This window comes from Arvicanthis niloticus, chromosome 10 (assembly GCF_011762505.2).
Source record: "Arvicanthis niloticus isolate mArvNil1 chromosome 10, mArvNil1.pat.X, whole genome shotgun sequence".
In the NCBI taxonomy this organism is placed as follows: Eukaryota; Metazoa; Chordata; class Mammalia; order Rodentia; family Muridae; genus Arvicanthis; species Arvicanthis niloticus.
In genome coordinates, this window is record NC_047667.1 from 52,022,787 (window position 1) to 52,035,435 (window position 12,649).

The 12,649-nt window shown below is 36.6% G+C and overlaps 1 protein-coding gene across 8 annotated transcripts in view; it reads right to left on the reverse strand.

Moving 5' to 3' along the window:
• Dcaf6 (DDB1 and CUL4 associated factor 6) overlaps nucleotides 1-12,649 on the reverse strand; it is a 121,425-nt gene that overhangs the window by 31,263 nt on the left and 77,513 nt on the right. For 5 of the 8 annotated variants that reach the window (XM_076941523.1, XM_034512806.2, XM_076941521.1 and 2 more), the window contains one exon: nucleotides 6,408-6,467. The exons of the other annotated variants lie outside the window; for them this stretch is intronic. In XM_076941523.1, coding sequence (XP_076797638.1) covers nucleotides 6,408-6,467 — 60 coding nt within the window. The remainder of the gene's footprint in view (nucleotides 1-6,407; nucleotides 6,468-12,649) is intronic. 8 annotated transcript variants of the gene reach the window in all.

The following is a 12,649-nucleotide window of genomic DNA, read 5'->3' on the forward strand; positions in this document are numbered from 1 at the left end:
CAGAATGACATCCAGTCTGAGTCCAGGCTAGTCACTTCAACCTTGTTACTAAAAAATAATACAGAGAGAATAGGAAGCAGGACATACTGTAATTATATTATAATCTCAAAAAATAAAAATTATAAAATGTAGTAAGTGTATGCAAGGTCCTGGTGTCAATCCTGTGTGTTGTATAAATAAAATTAATGTAATATTCTCATGATATTATAAAAATTTCAATTTGTTATACAATATGAGTATGATTCTTAAAGAAATACATATTTAATTCATGACAAATTCAGTTTTCTCACTTCCCAATATGCTCCAGAAGATTCAGTCAAATCAGTTTTCCTATGTTCTGATTACCTACTAAGTCTCCTATACAGATCAATACTTTAACACCACAGGAAACCTATTAACATAAAATGACACACTTTTTTTTAGCTTTTACTTAACAATTATCACTGTAATAAATATAAAACAATTTGCTCAATAATGACAAATACTTAAACTTATACAAAACTATTTTCTTATGTCCTCCTCCAAATTAACTCTTCTCAAAAATGTTTTTAAAAACAAAAATAAGGGGGCATGGTGTGTACACAACTATGATATCAGCATTGGTGATGCAGAGGTAGGTGGATTTCGAATTTTAAGGGCAGCCTGGTCAAATTGTGAAATTTTTCCCTTTAGGATAATAAACATAAAAATTAGATACAGAAGTAAAAAGAAAAACTGAAGTTCTTATTAAAATGTATTCTCTTTCTAGGCATGCAGCACATGCCTTTGTCTCAGGTGCTCAGGAATACTTGAATTTAGTTTACAATCACAATGGAGAATATTCTGAGTCCTAAACTCTTAAAAAAAATAAGATATATTATTCAAAGGGGATCTTGGTGGTGAACACCTTTAATTCCAGCACTGGAGAGGTGCAGGCAGGTGGCTCTATGTGAGTTCAAGGACAACCTACTCTATATAGCAAGATTTAGATTAGCGAGGACTACACAGTGGTAGGGATCTAACTCAATTAAAAGTATATGCATGTGTATATATATATATATATGTGTGTGTGTGTGTGTGTGTGTGTGTATATATATATACACATACATACATATACACACATATATACGATTATACACTATATGTATATTATAAACATAAATATGTATATTTATATGTACATATTTATAATATACACATATATTTTTGTGGAACATACAGGCCATTGTAGCTATGTAATATATGACATATAACATATAATAGATGTATATAACATATATTCTGATGTTAAACACCCATATATTTGCCCACAACTTTCAATTTTGTGAATATGATCTTGTATATACTAAGCAAGAGCTATATTCTCTGCCATTACTACTTTTTATAAATTTTTCATTTTTTTGAGATTAAAATTACATCATACCCCTTTCTCTTTTTTCCACATTATCTTAATAAGAGACTATATAATATACATATATGTAAATAATATATATTAAAAATTGTATATCATATGCAATCTTTTCTAGGCAGCAAAGTTCATCATAGATACCATTGTGCTTTGTCCATAATTAGCAAAGGAGAGCAAAGGAGAGTTGTGTTTGCCCACCACTTTAAAATTTGTGAATATGAGAAAGTATTTTACTCAAATAACAATGTCTGTTTTTTATTTTTCCCTATCATTTTGTTTATTAAGAAAACATATTGGTGGGCTGATAAGATCACTCAGTGGTTAAGAACACTGGCTGCTCTTCCTGAGTTCAATTCCCAGCAACCACATGGTGGTTCACAAACATCTATAAAGGGATTTGATATTCCCTTCTGGCATGTAGGTATACATGTAGACAGAGTACTCCTACATGAATACATAATTTTTTTTTTTAAAAAAAGAAAGCATATTGAGTAAAGGAAATAAAAACAAGTGAGACAAAGTCAGGGATGGAGATACACTTGTAGTCCCAGGCATATGGAGGCTAAAATGGGACTGAGTACAAGAACTGGGCCTGGGCAACAAAACCACACCTCTGAGTACACATTTGCTTCCCTTTTTATCCTTATGAAGAGACACTATTCTCCTTTTAAACTGTGTGTTATCATCCAGGTGACCAGGTACTTTCTGTATCATTTAACTTTCCCATAGTAATTCTGAGATAGTTTTTGGTGGGGGTAATTACCAAAGATAAAAAAGGTTACTAATAATACTTTCCAGTTTCAATGAGTTCATATTACTGATGAAATTTATCACTGGCTGTCCGTGCAGCAGATAGGAAGGTGTTTGTACCATGAATACAGAGTTCTCAATGTGGGTTAATATCACCCTGCAGAAGTGACTGAGTTCTTTCTCAGAAGATTGTATACGTTACTAGTAGGCCGTCCAAATATGGTTTTCTTATCTTTCTCTAGCTTTCCCATTTGACATCTGTCTTCAGTATGCTTCTGCTTTCCTTTTTTTTTGGGGGGGGGGGCAATGCATAAAAGAGCACATGACCAAGTAGATACTTCCAGAGCTGTGAGTCAAAACCTCTTTCCTCGTAACTGAACTCAGTCTCCCCTACCTCTCTCTTTGTCTCCCTCCCTCCCCTTAGATATATTTTAAAGACAAGCTTTCACTATGCAGACCTGGCCAGCCTACCTGTCTGTGCTTCTCAAATACTGGGCTTAAAGACACATGTCACCATATTCAGCCCTTAAGTTCTCCCTAATAGCGAGAGAAAACAGACTAAGATACCTCAAAGCCAACATGTGAAGGATGTCTACACAGACCCTTTCCCCTACAGCTATCTGTTTTTCCTGAAAGCTCTTTCTTATAGTTTACTATAATCTTACCAAGATACCTAGACATAATATTCTCAATTTCTGGCTAGCGAGTTTCAAAGTGTCACTTATTATTACCACTATTATTGTCATATTGTCAATCTACCCCAAGCCAAAATTCTCTTCATTCTACTCACAAAGATTGTTAAGATTTACTTATTTCTCACTCCTACTGCCTTAGATTGGATTTTTCACTGTCTCTTATCTGGATTATTATAATAATTTCTTAAATGCTCTGACTCTCTTATCCTCCATTCATTCTTATATAATATTACCCAAATGTACTTTTCAGAATGTAAACCTGTTTGTTGTGCTGAATTTTCTAAACTGAAATAATTTCCATAGCTCTGATCACTTAATGAATTAATCTACTTATTTATTCAACAAACACTGTTTCTGGGCATGATGGCACACCTTTAATCCTGGCACATGAAGCAGAGGCATGTGACTTAAGCTCCGAAAGTTCCAGGCCAGCCTGGTCAACATAAAGATTGCCAGGTCAGCCAAGACTACATAGTGAGACCCCATATAAACAACAATAACAACAACAGAAAAACAACTGCAAGTCTCCTTTCCCCCCCAAAACATCCCAACAAAATATTGGTATATTTTGATATAAAATGATACCAATATGGAACTGATAAAATTCCATACACTGCACACACACACACACACACACACACACACACACACACACACATCAATGACTAAAAAGAGCACATACAGTCTATGGAGAGAGGTATACATGAAATAATCCTCCAAACAAACACATGACTGCAAATCTAATGAGAGCCATTAACAAGGCCACAAAATGAGGAGAGACAAAATACTACAGACTGGGAAGTCATATTTTTGAGAGATTGACACTTAAAGATAAGTAGAAATGGCCTAAGTTTGGGAGTGGGAACAGTGTGTAAGCTATCTGAGAGGGAAAGGAGCTCAGAGTATCAGCACACTCCAGGCAAACGTGGCAACTACCAAAAATCTGGTTAGGGAGAGAAAGACCAGCTCATGTTTGGCCTCATGTTTGCCTCATAAGACATGGCATGGTCTTCAGACTTTTCAAGGGTTAAAGTAACTTTAGAGTCTGTGTGTGTGTGTATGTGTGTACACGCACGTGTGCACACGCGCCCACACACACACACTTTTCAAAGGTTCACTCTGTTTGCTAATAGAGAATACACTGTGGCATCAATAGCCAAAAGAAAGTTATTACATTAGACCAAAAGAGGAAGACTAGTGACAGGCTGTCTTAACTTTTTTTTTTTTAAAAGATTTATTTATTTATTTATTATGTATACAGCACTCTGCCTGCATGTGTGCCTGGATACCAGAAGAGGGCACCAGATCTCATTCCAGATGGTTGTGAACCACCATGTGGTTGCTGGGAATTGAACTCAGGACCTCTGGAAGAGCAGCCAATGTTCTTAACTTGTGAGCCATCTCTCCAGCCCGATCCCCATCTTAACTTCTATAGTACAGTTAGCACATATTGCCATAGGTAAACCCATGTGCTTAGGTTATTTCCCGTTATTAGGACATTTCTACTCATGTGTTTTATCACAAAACTACAAGAGCTGTTTACAATGTAGTTTCTGCCAAACGCATTGATATTTGACCTTATAAAACCTCTCTTGTTATAAAACCACATGGTAAATCACATTACATGGGCCCCAGAACAAAGATCCTTCTAATTTCTATCTCTAAGCTAGACAACCTCACTAAATGGCATCCCCATTCATCCAGGCACTGAGACTAAAACTGTGTAGGTTAAACTTAAGTCTTCTCTTTTTTATATCTCAGAACCATATATAAATGAAGTACCAATTAAATTAGGTATAATATTCAGTATAAATCTATAGAAATTATTCTATATGGTTAACTAAACATGAATCTGGCTATAGTGTAATATAATGTGATTCTATAATTGTATCCCATTTTATTACCGTGTAAAGGTAAAATATGTTTAATTTTGTAGATCTCACATTTATTATTTATTTTTCCTACCTCCTGCCTCATTTTTCTTATTGTATTTTGCTTAGTTGTTGTTGTTTTATTTTACACAGATTTTCAGTCTTACTCATGGCCATCTTTCTGCATCAGCTTCCTGAGTGCTGGCATTAAATGCAGGAACTACCACACCTAGCTTTATTTTTTAAGAACAGGAAAAAAAAACCTAGAACAAACAAAATCCAAACCTAATAATGGACATCATCAAAAGGTTTACAAATAAATAATTTAACACTGATGGTACATGAGTTTCTAAAATGTTTTAAATTTAGTTTTTGAACATTTTTCTAAGAAGATTACAATCAGATACTAGAGCAAAATTGATTTCCTTACTCAATGAACTGGTGAGTTCGACATTTGCTACCCTGTCAAGTCTTTCAGATTTCATGCTTATTCATAATCTTAAAAAACAAATTCATGAAATTTATTAGCAATCCAGTTGCCCCTTTCAATTGAGATAAATGAAATCAAGCTGGTGAGTTGGCTCAGCAGTAAAGGTGCTTGCAGCCAAGCCTGACCTGAGTTCAATCTCTGGAACCCATATAATAGAAGAAAAGAACTGACCCCTAGCAATTATCCTCTGATCACTAGGATTGCACCATGGCATGACCCCAATACACACACATACACACACACACACACACACACATATATACATACATACATACACAAATAAATTCAAGTTATTCCTTGTTGCTTAATATCGCTTACATTGTTATATCATAAAGTGCTTTAGAACCCTTTAAAGAATCCTGAGTCAAGAGAGATCATAAGAAATTTGCCTTAATTCTAAAGTAAGCACTATAGCTTCTTACAGTCTTCCCCTGCACTCTTCTTTCCATCTACCTCTTTTTTGTTAGAACATCCTCCTTTCCCAATTCTCTCTTCACTGTATCAGATCTGCTAGTGATAAAGCCTGACTGATAAACCTGGGGAATGCATACTGTTCTCCTCAAGCCTGTGTGTCTGAGTCTATACCTTTGCTAAGTTCAAAAAGGTACCAGTGGAAGTGAAAAAGCTTTTCAATGCTGAGTGCCCAGCTTTTCATCTATCTCTGGGTTTATAAGCAGAGTGCTTAAAACTGGGATGGCCATATGCCTGTAATCCCAGGACACAGGAAGAAGGCTAAGCAAAACCACTGGTAGGTCAAGGCTAATTTGGGCTACATATAAGACCTTGTCTCTACCACTAGTTAAGTATGACACAAAACTATCATTACCATAGCCACCTAGAAATGTGTAATATTACGATATTCAAATAACTTCTAAATGAGCAATGGGGCAATATGCTAACCTTACACAGTTCTATATGATTTTATGATATATAGCTATAATAAAATTATATTATATTCATTTTTAACTGTTAAAGGATCAACTTCAAAGTTGTTATAAAACGCCAAAGGCAGAAATGAGCTCACACAGAACATAATCTGTTTAAGCTAAAAGAACCCTTTGTGTGCAAAACCACACAGGACAATTTAGTTCATAAAGTAGTGACTGAAGACCATAATCAAAATGATATGCTAAGCAAAAGCAAGAAAGAACTTTGTTTATGCATTGCAATAAAACTATGGTGGATGGGCATAGCGCATCTCCTGTTGCACGCACCCTGTTGCTCATCAAGTGACATGGATCCGAGCTGTTTGTTAACCACAGAAGAAGGAGAATCTGAAACAAAAATGAGATTTCAACTTAAAAGTAAGCAGCAGAAAACTGCACAGCAATGTCATGATAATCTCTAAGCTTAAGAAACAAATGGGTAAGGGTGGGGAGAGAAGTAAGTACTGTGGCGTGTTTTCCAAGCAGTGAGTAAGCAGCGCCATGGGCGTAAGGTGTTATTCCAGGCAAGCATTTAGCAATCTTGAGAATGAGTTGAGAAAATTATTGTATTTCCATGCACATACCTTTAATTCATCTAGCACAGATAAAGTGCCAGATAGATAATTAGAAATAGGGTATCTCCTCTAAATAGAAGATATTTTCCCCTTCTCAAAAAAAAAAAAAACAACAAAACAAAACAGCAGCAAAAATAAACCTCCCTCGCCAGCTCTTTAATGGCTTTCATCCTGCTTTGGGAGACTGAAGGCATGAAATGAGATGCTCACTAGACTTTGTGAGATGCTGTTTGCTATACCATGAACTGAATAAGGAGTCAGGATGTTTAACAACAAAAAGTGGTTTATAGGGAAAATAGTCAATGAATTAAATACCTTTAAGGAAACATGTAACTTTAAGAACTCTATGGTATATTGTGCATAATGAAACTATACTCTGTGAAAGCTTAGGCTTCTGTATAGAAGTACCTGGTAGAAAAAGAAAAGCAAGAAGAACACTTAATGATCTGTGCTTTCTTTTTTCTACTTTGGCTTTAAATAGTACATCTTTATTTTGACTTTTTGGGCACACCGAGTCTCTATTTGAGAATTCATTTCATTATTGGGTTCTAGTTTTTAGAAAACACTGGTATAAAGGACATCGGCATACTGAAATGGAAAGGCCATTTGTCTGTGGTTAGCAAGTCTTAATTCTGATAATAGCAATATTTTTAGGCAGATTTTTCTTTCTCCCTAATCAGCACAGGAATGTAGTACTTGAACACATGTCTTGACAGCTGACATGACACAAGTAGAAAATTTCACAGTTAAGATCCTGTGATGGAATGCGGTCAGAATATAGATACATTAAAACTACTGCATAAAAATGCCTTGCTGTTTACATCAAATGTACAGAAAGCACAAAGGAGTATGCTGCTTAGTCCTAAGTACTCCCCACCTTCACACACCTTACTAGTTATAAGAAAAATATTTCTCCAAACTTGCTACTTCTAGTCCCAAGCATTTTTGGACAAAGGATACCCAACAGAGAGAAGCCCCAGTGCCCCAGCAGAGCTACAGCAAAGTGGGAAAGTGTGGGTACCAAACACAGCTTCATATCACATGTAAAAATGATTCTTAATTTCTGAGATCTTTTGCCCTAGTTCTTCATGAATAAGTTAATAAGGCATATCTGGCTGAGCACCAGCTATGTTAATAATAACATTTTCCCCAAACAGGTATTAAGTAAAGATCATCCTTAGCTGAACAGCTAAGGGAAATACATCCTGCTTTCATTCTAAACTTACACCTTTCAATTGCTTCCATTTGTAGTCTGAAGCCTGCTACCTGCACCATGTCTACTGACCCCAAGTCCTCTATCTCCTAACATCATACCAGATTGCTCAGAGAATCTGATAAATCATGATATTAAAGTCTGAAGCTTTATCATCTTTACCCATCATCTCTTCATTAGAATATGGTTAAAAGTCTACTACGCAAGAAGGCAAGTGGAAATGGTAGTGTTTATTGGTTCCTTAATCTACCATATCTTTCTTTTTAAAATGATTTCTTATTTATTCATTTTAGATCTGACATTGCCACCTGCATTATTTTGAAAAATAGACAATTTAGTCTTTAGAAGTAGAGTTACACTTTTTAAAGCAAAACAAAGTCAATTCATTAAACATTGGAAAAATCCCCTTCAGAGTCTTACAAATTATAGTTCATCCCTCTGGAATCATTACACATTTCCCTATGTTCTCCTTTAATAACTAAAGGCTCCAAGACAACTCTAAAGCCACTAAAAAATTCACTTCACAAATAATTTGTTTTTCTACATTATGAAATGCATACATCTTCTAGAAGTAAAATGTATCTTTTTCTTTCAATAAAACTTAGAAAGTATCACTAAAAACTAAAGATCTTTAATGCTAATCGTCACAGAACTGTACTTTAGTCTTATAGCATTTAAAATAATAAGGCTTACATTAAATTAACAACAACAAACCCCTATTTTAACTAAAACATTTTCATTGTACTGTTTTAGCCTGTCACAATTGTGTATTTGTAAGAATTACTTGTTATTTGTACTACTATGTGTGGACATGCACATGCTACACCTAGCTCATACACGGAAGTTAGAAGACAACTTGTGGGAGTCAGTTCTCTCTACAGTGTGGGTCCTGAAGACAGGACTCTAGCTGTCGACTTGCCACCAGGGCCTTCACACACTGAGCCATCTCACTTGTCTAACATCTTTTAAAGGCTAACACTTGTGACTCTTGGCTATTGCATTTACTTTATTTATAATCTTGGGAACAGGCAATTCTTTTTTAGAATTATTATTTTCCTGTAACATAAACATGTTAAGTGGCACACTTTTCTAATACTAGGTGTTTATAAATGCCTATAATTCCTGTTACAGAAGTACTTCCAATATTAACACAGTGACCATCAGAATAGCAAGTACCAACTCAATCTTGTAGCTGGTTGTGTATCCTACTCCATATTTCTGCAAAATATTTTAGAAGGCATTATCACAAAATAAAACCCAGAATATATGGTCTACTACTAAAATCAGTATGGTAAGTAAACAGATTTAAAATATTTAAAATTATATTATTTTAAAGGTAGAAAAATGTTAAGCAATATTTCATTTAGTACTAGGCTAAATATATATTCATTTATGTATATAGTTATTCTGTGTATACTATTTACACAAAGTATATTGTTTACTCTGTACTTCTCCCAAATCTGCACTTTGATATTGAGTAAATCCTTCAGCCACTTAAACACCAGAACTTTTCTACTTGTAGAAAAACAAAAAGTTATAATGTATCATATAACAAGACTTCTTCAGCCTTATTTCCTAGATTTGAATGGCTTTTCCCTCACTAAAATTGTAACCCTGGACAAATTATTTTAATTGTCTTAAGTTTCATTTCTATATCACAAAAAAAGTATGCAGTATTCGTTTGAGGACTTAATGAGATAATACTTGTAAGCTACTCAACATATGGGAAAGAATCAGCTAATTCAACTACTACCTCCCTGCCTTTCAGGGCTATTATACTCACTGAAAAAGAACGGTGCAAATTTTTCTTCAAACTATGGGGTATATATTCATTTAATTATAGTTTAAAATCCTAAGATTCACTTCTGTTTTCCCCAGAACTCTAAATACTTAAGGTAATTAACAAAGGTTTGCAGAATTAGGTCAGTATCATGTCTGATTTATTAATTATGTACAAAGGCTAAAACATGAACCAGTGTGTCTATCTCAGATTGATCTGAGCACTGCAGGGAAGCTAACAGTAAACAGAGCTTGCTTGCACAGGATAGGTTAAATGCTGATTTTTTCCAATATGGCTCAGTTTTGAAAAGCCCTTTTTCAAAAATAATCATAAATGTTTTACACCCTTTTGGGGTATAAAAGTTACTTTTTTTCCAATTGGCAAAACCGTGCCATAAAGTGAAAAAACAGTTCCTACCTGACCCTCTCTAGGCTGGCTCCATGCTCCAGTGGGCTCTGTGGTGGCTGGGCAAGTACCAGTAGATTCCACAGGGTGTTGTCACTCTGAGCAGGAGCCAGCAACTCATGACTTCAGGGGACCTGAAATGGAAAGAGAGATCTGGGCTTTTAAATCATCCATATACTGAATGCCACTGTTGCAGCTACTTGGGGGCATTCGTTTGATAAATGCACAAACAGCTCATTCTGAATCCTCAATGCTGTCTACCTTAAATGGTCTTGATATGAAGACATTCTGAAGAAGTAAGATATACTATAAGACAGACGGTATTCTCTCACAAGTATTAAGAACTATATATTTATCTATGTATCCCATCTCAATGCATCTCCATTAACCAGGGTAGGTTATACTACCTAAATATATCTTACAAGTAAAATGGTACTCTCTCACAAGTATTAAAAACTATATGTACACATTGTCTATCCTATCTCTATGTCATCTGTTACATGGAGTAGGCTACACTCCTAAATAAACTGGTAACTGGGAAAGTCACAGACAACAGCCAAATGAATTGCCCAAGCTCATCTAGTCATAAGGTAAGGAACAAGATTTCAACTAGTCTCAGACCCAGATAATGATGAGATGATGATGAAGAGAGAGAGAGAGAGAGAGAGAGAGAGAGAGAGAGAGAGAGAGAGAGAGAAGCAGAAGCAGAAGCAGAAGCAGAAGCAGAAGCAGAAGCAGAAGCAGCAGCTTTTTAGAATTAAAAAAAGAAAGTACCTCTAAACTTGATTGGGTTTGATTCACAAGACCCAACCAGTGGAAGCGATTCCTTGCAAGTTGTCCTCTGACCTACATACATATGCTGTAGTACACCTCAAGCCCCCCAGAAAAAGAAATACAATTGAAACTAATCAAGCTGGCTAGTGGTAGCACATGCTTATCATCTTAGCACTCAGAAGGATAAGTCTTGGACAGCAAATTCAAAGCCAGCCTGAGCTAGGCAGCAAGAACGTATCTCAAACAAACAAATTCCAAATAAGAAAGCCAAATTGCCCTAATATTAACTAGCACTCAAGGAGATGAGAAGAGAGACTACAAGTTTGGGAACATCTGAGGGTGTATAGTGAGATTCTGTCTCAAAATACTGAAAACAACGAAACCATTGATTTATTATAAGTTATACTGTATCTCCTAAAAAATATAATCTATAAATGACTTACGGTATATTTTCTAACTTCTAGAAGAAAAATGTATTTAAAAAAAAACTAAATATTAGGTTGGAACTTGCTGCTCTTGCTAGGGTCTGAGGTTGGGTTCCTATCACCCATATCTGGTGGCTCACAACCACCTCAAACTCCAGTTCCATGGAGTATCTGACACCTCAGTACTGCCAAGGACCTGCACACATGTGAACATACCTGCACATGCATACACATAATTAAAAATAATAAAAATAAATCTTGAGAAAAATCCTTCTTTTAGAGTATGTTATTGCATATTTTATTTCAGAGTTGAGGACCTATTAGTTAGCATGAAGAACAAGCTAAATCACAAGTTTTACTGTTACGTTTTAGTGGTTGTTGTCCACCTCTGTGACCCTGATAATCAAACAGCCTTTGCTAGACACTGCTAGATCCCATATCTACTTGCAAAATTTAAATCAGAACTTCCATGTAAAACTGACAAAATACTCATGGGAGCAAATATGGAGACAAAGCGTAGGACAGAAACTGAAGGAGGGGCTGTCCAGAGACTGCTCTACCTGGGTATCCATCCCTTGTGCAGTCACCAAAGGCTGGATGCCAGGAAGTGCATGCTGACAGGAACCTGATATAGCTGTCTCCTTAAAGGTCTGCCAGAGCTTGACATATAAAGAGGCAGATGCTCACAGCTAACCATTGAACTGATCATGGAGTTCCCAATGGAGGAGTGAGAGAGAAGACTGAAGGAGCTGAAAGAGTTTGTGGCCCCATGGGGAGAGCAACAATACCAACCAACCAACCAGAGCTCCCAGGGTCTAAACCACCAGCCTGGAAGCACATAGGGAGGGACCCATGGCTCCAGCTATATATGTAAGGGAGGATGAAATTGTCAGGCATAGGTGGGTGAGGAGGTCCTTGGTCCAGTGAACGCTGGATGCCCCAGTGTGGGGGAAATTGTGGGTGGGGAAGTGGGAGTGGGAGGGTGGGTGGAAGCACATCATAGAAGCAGGAGGATGTAGTGAGCCGCTGTGGCTGCACACGTGCGTTTTTCCAACATGGCGCTGGCCACATGTTTCCCCAGCAATAAACAATCATTCTGCGCAGCTGCTAGGCAGAAAGAGCGCCAAACCACTGGCCTATCCCAAGGCGTAATACTGGGTAGTGAGCAAGCAGCCATTCAGAAGTGAATACGTCACTCTAGGGTGTATTTAAGGGACCCTCTTCCGGTTTCTTGGGTCTTTCCGCTTTATCGTGTGCAGTAGTAAAAAGTTCCTCGTGGCAGTAAACCCGTATCGCCTCCTGTCCTTATTCGCGGGCGAAAAGGGATTTTGGGGGCGCGCGTTACATCTGGTGCCGAG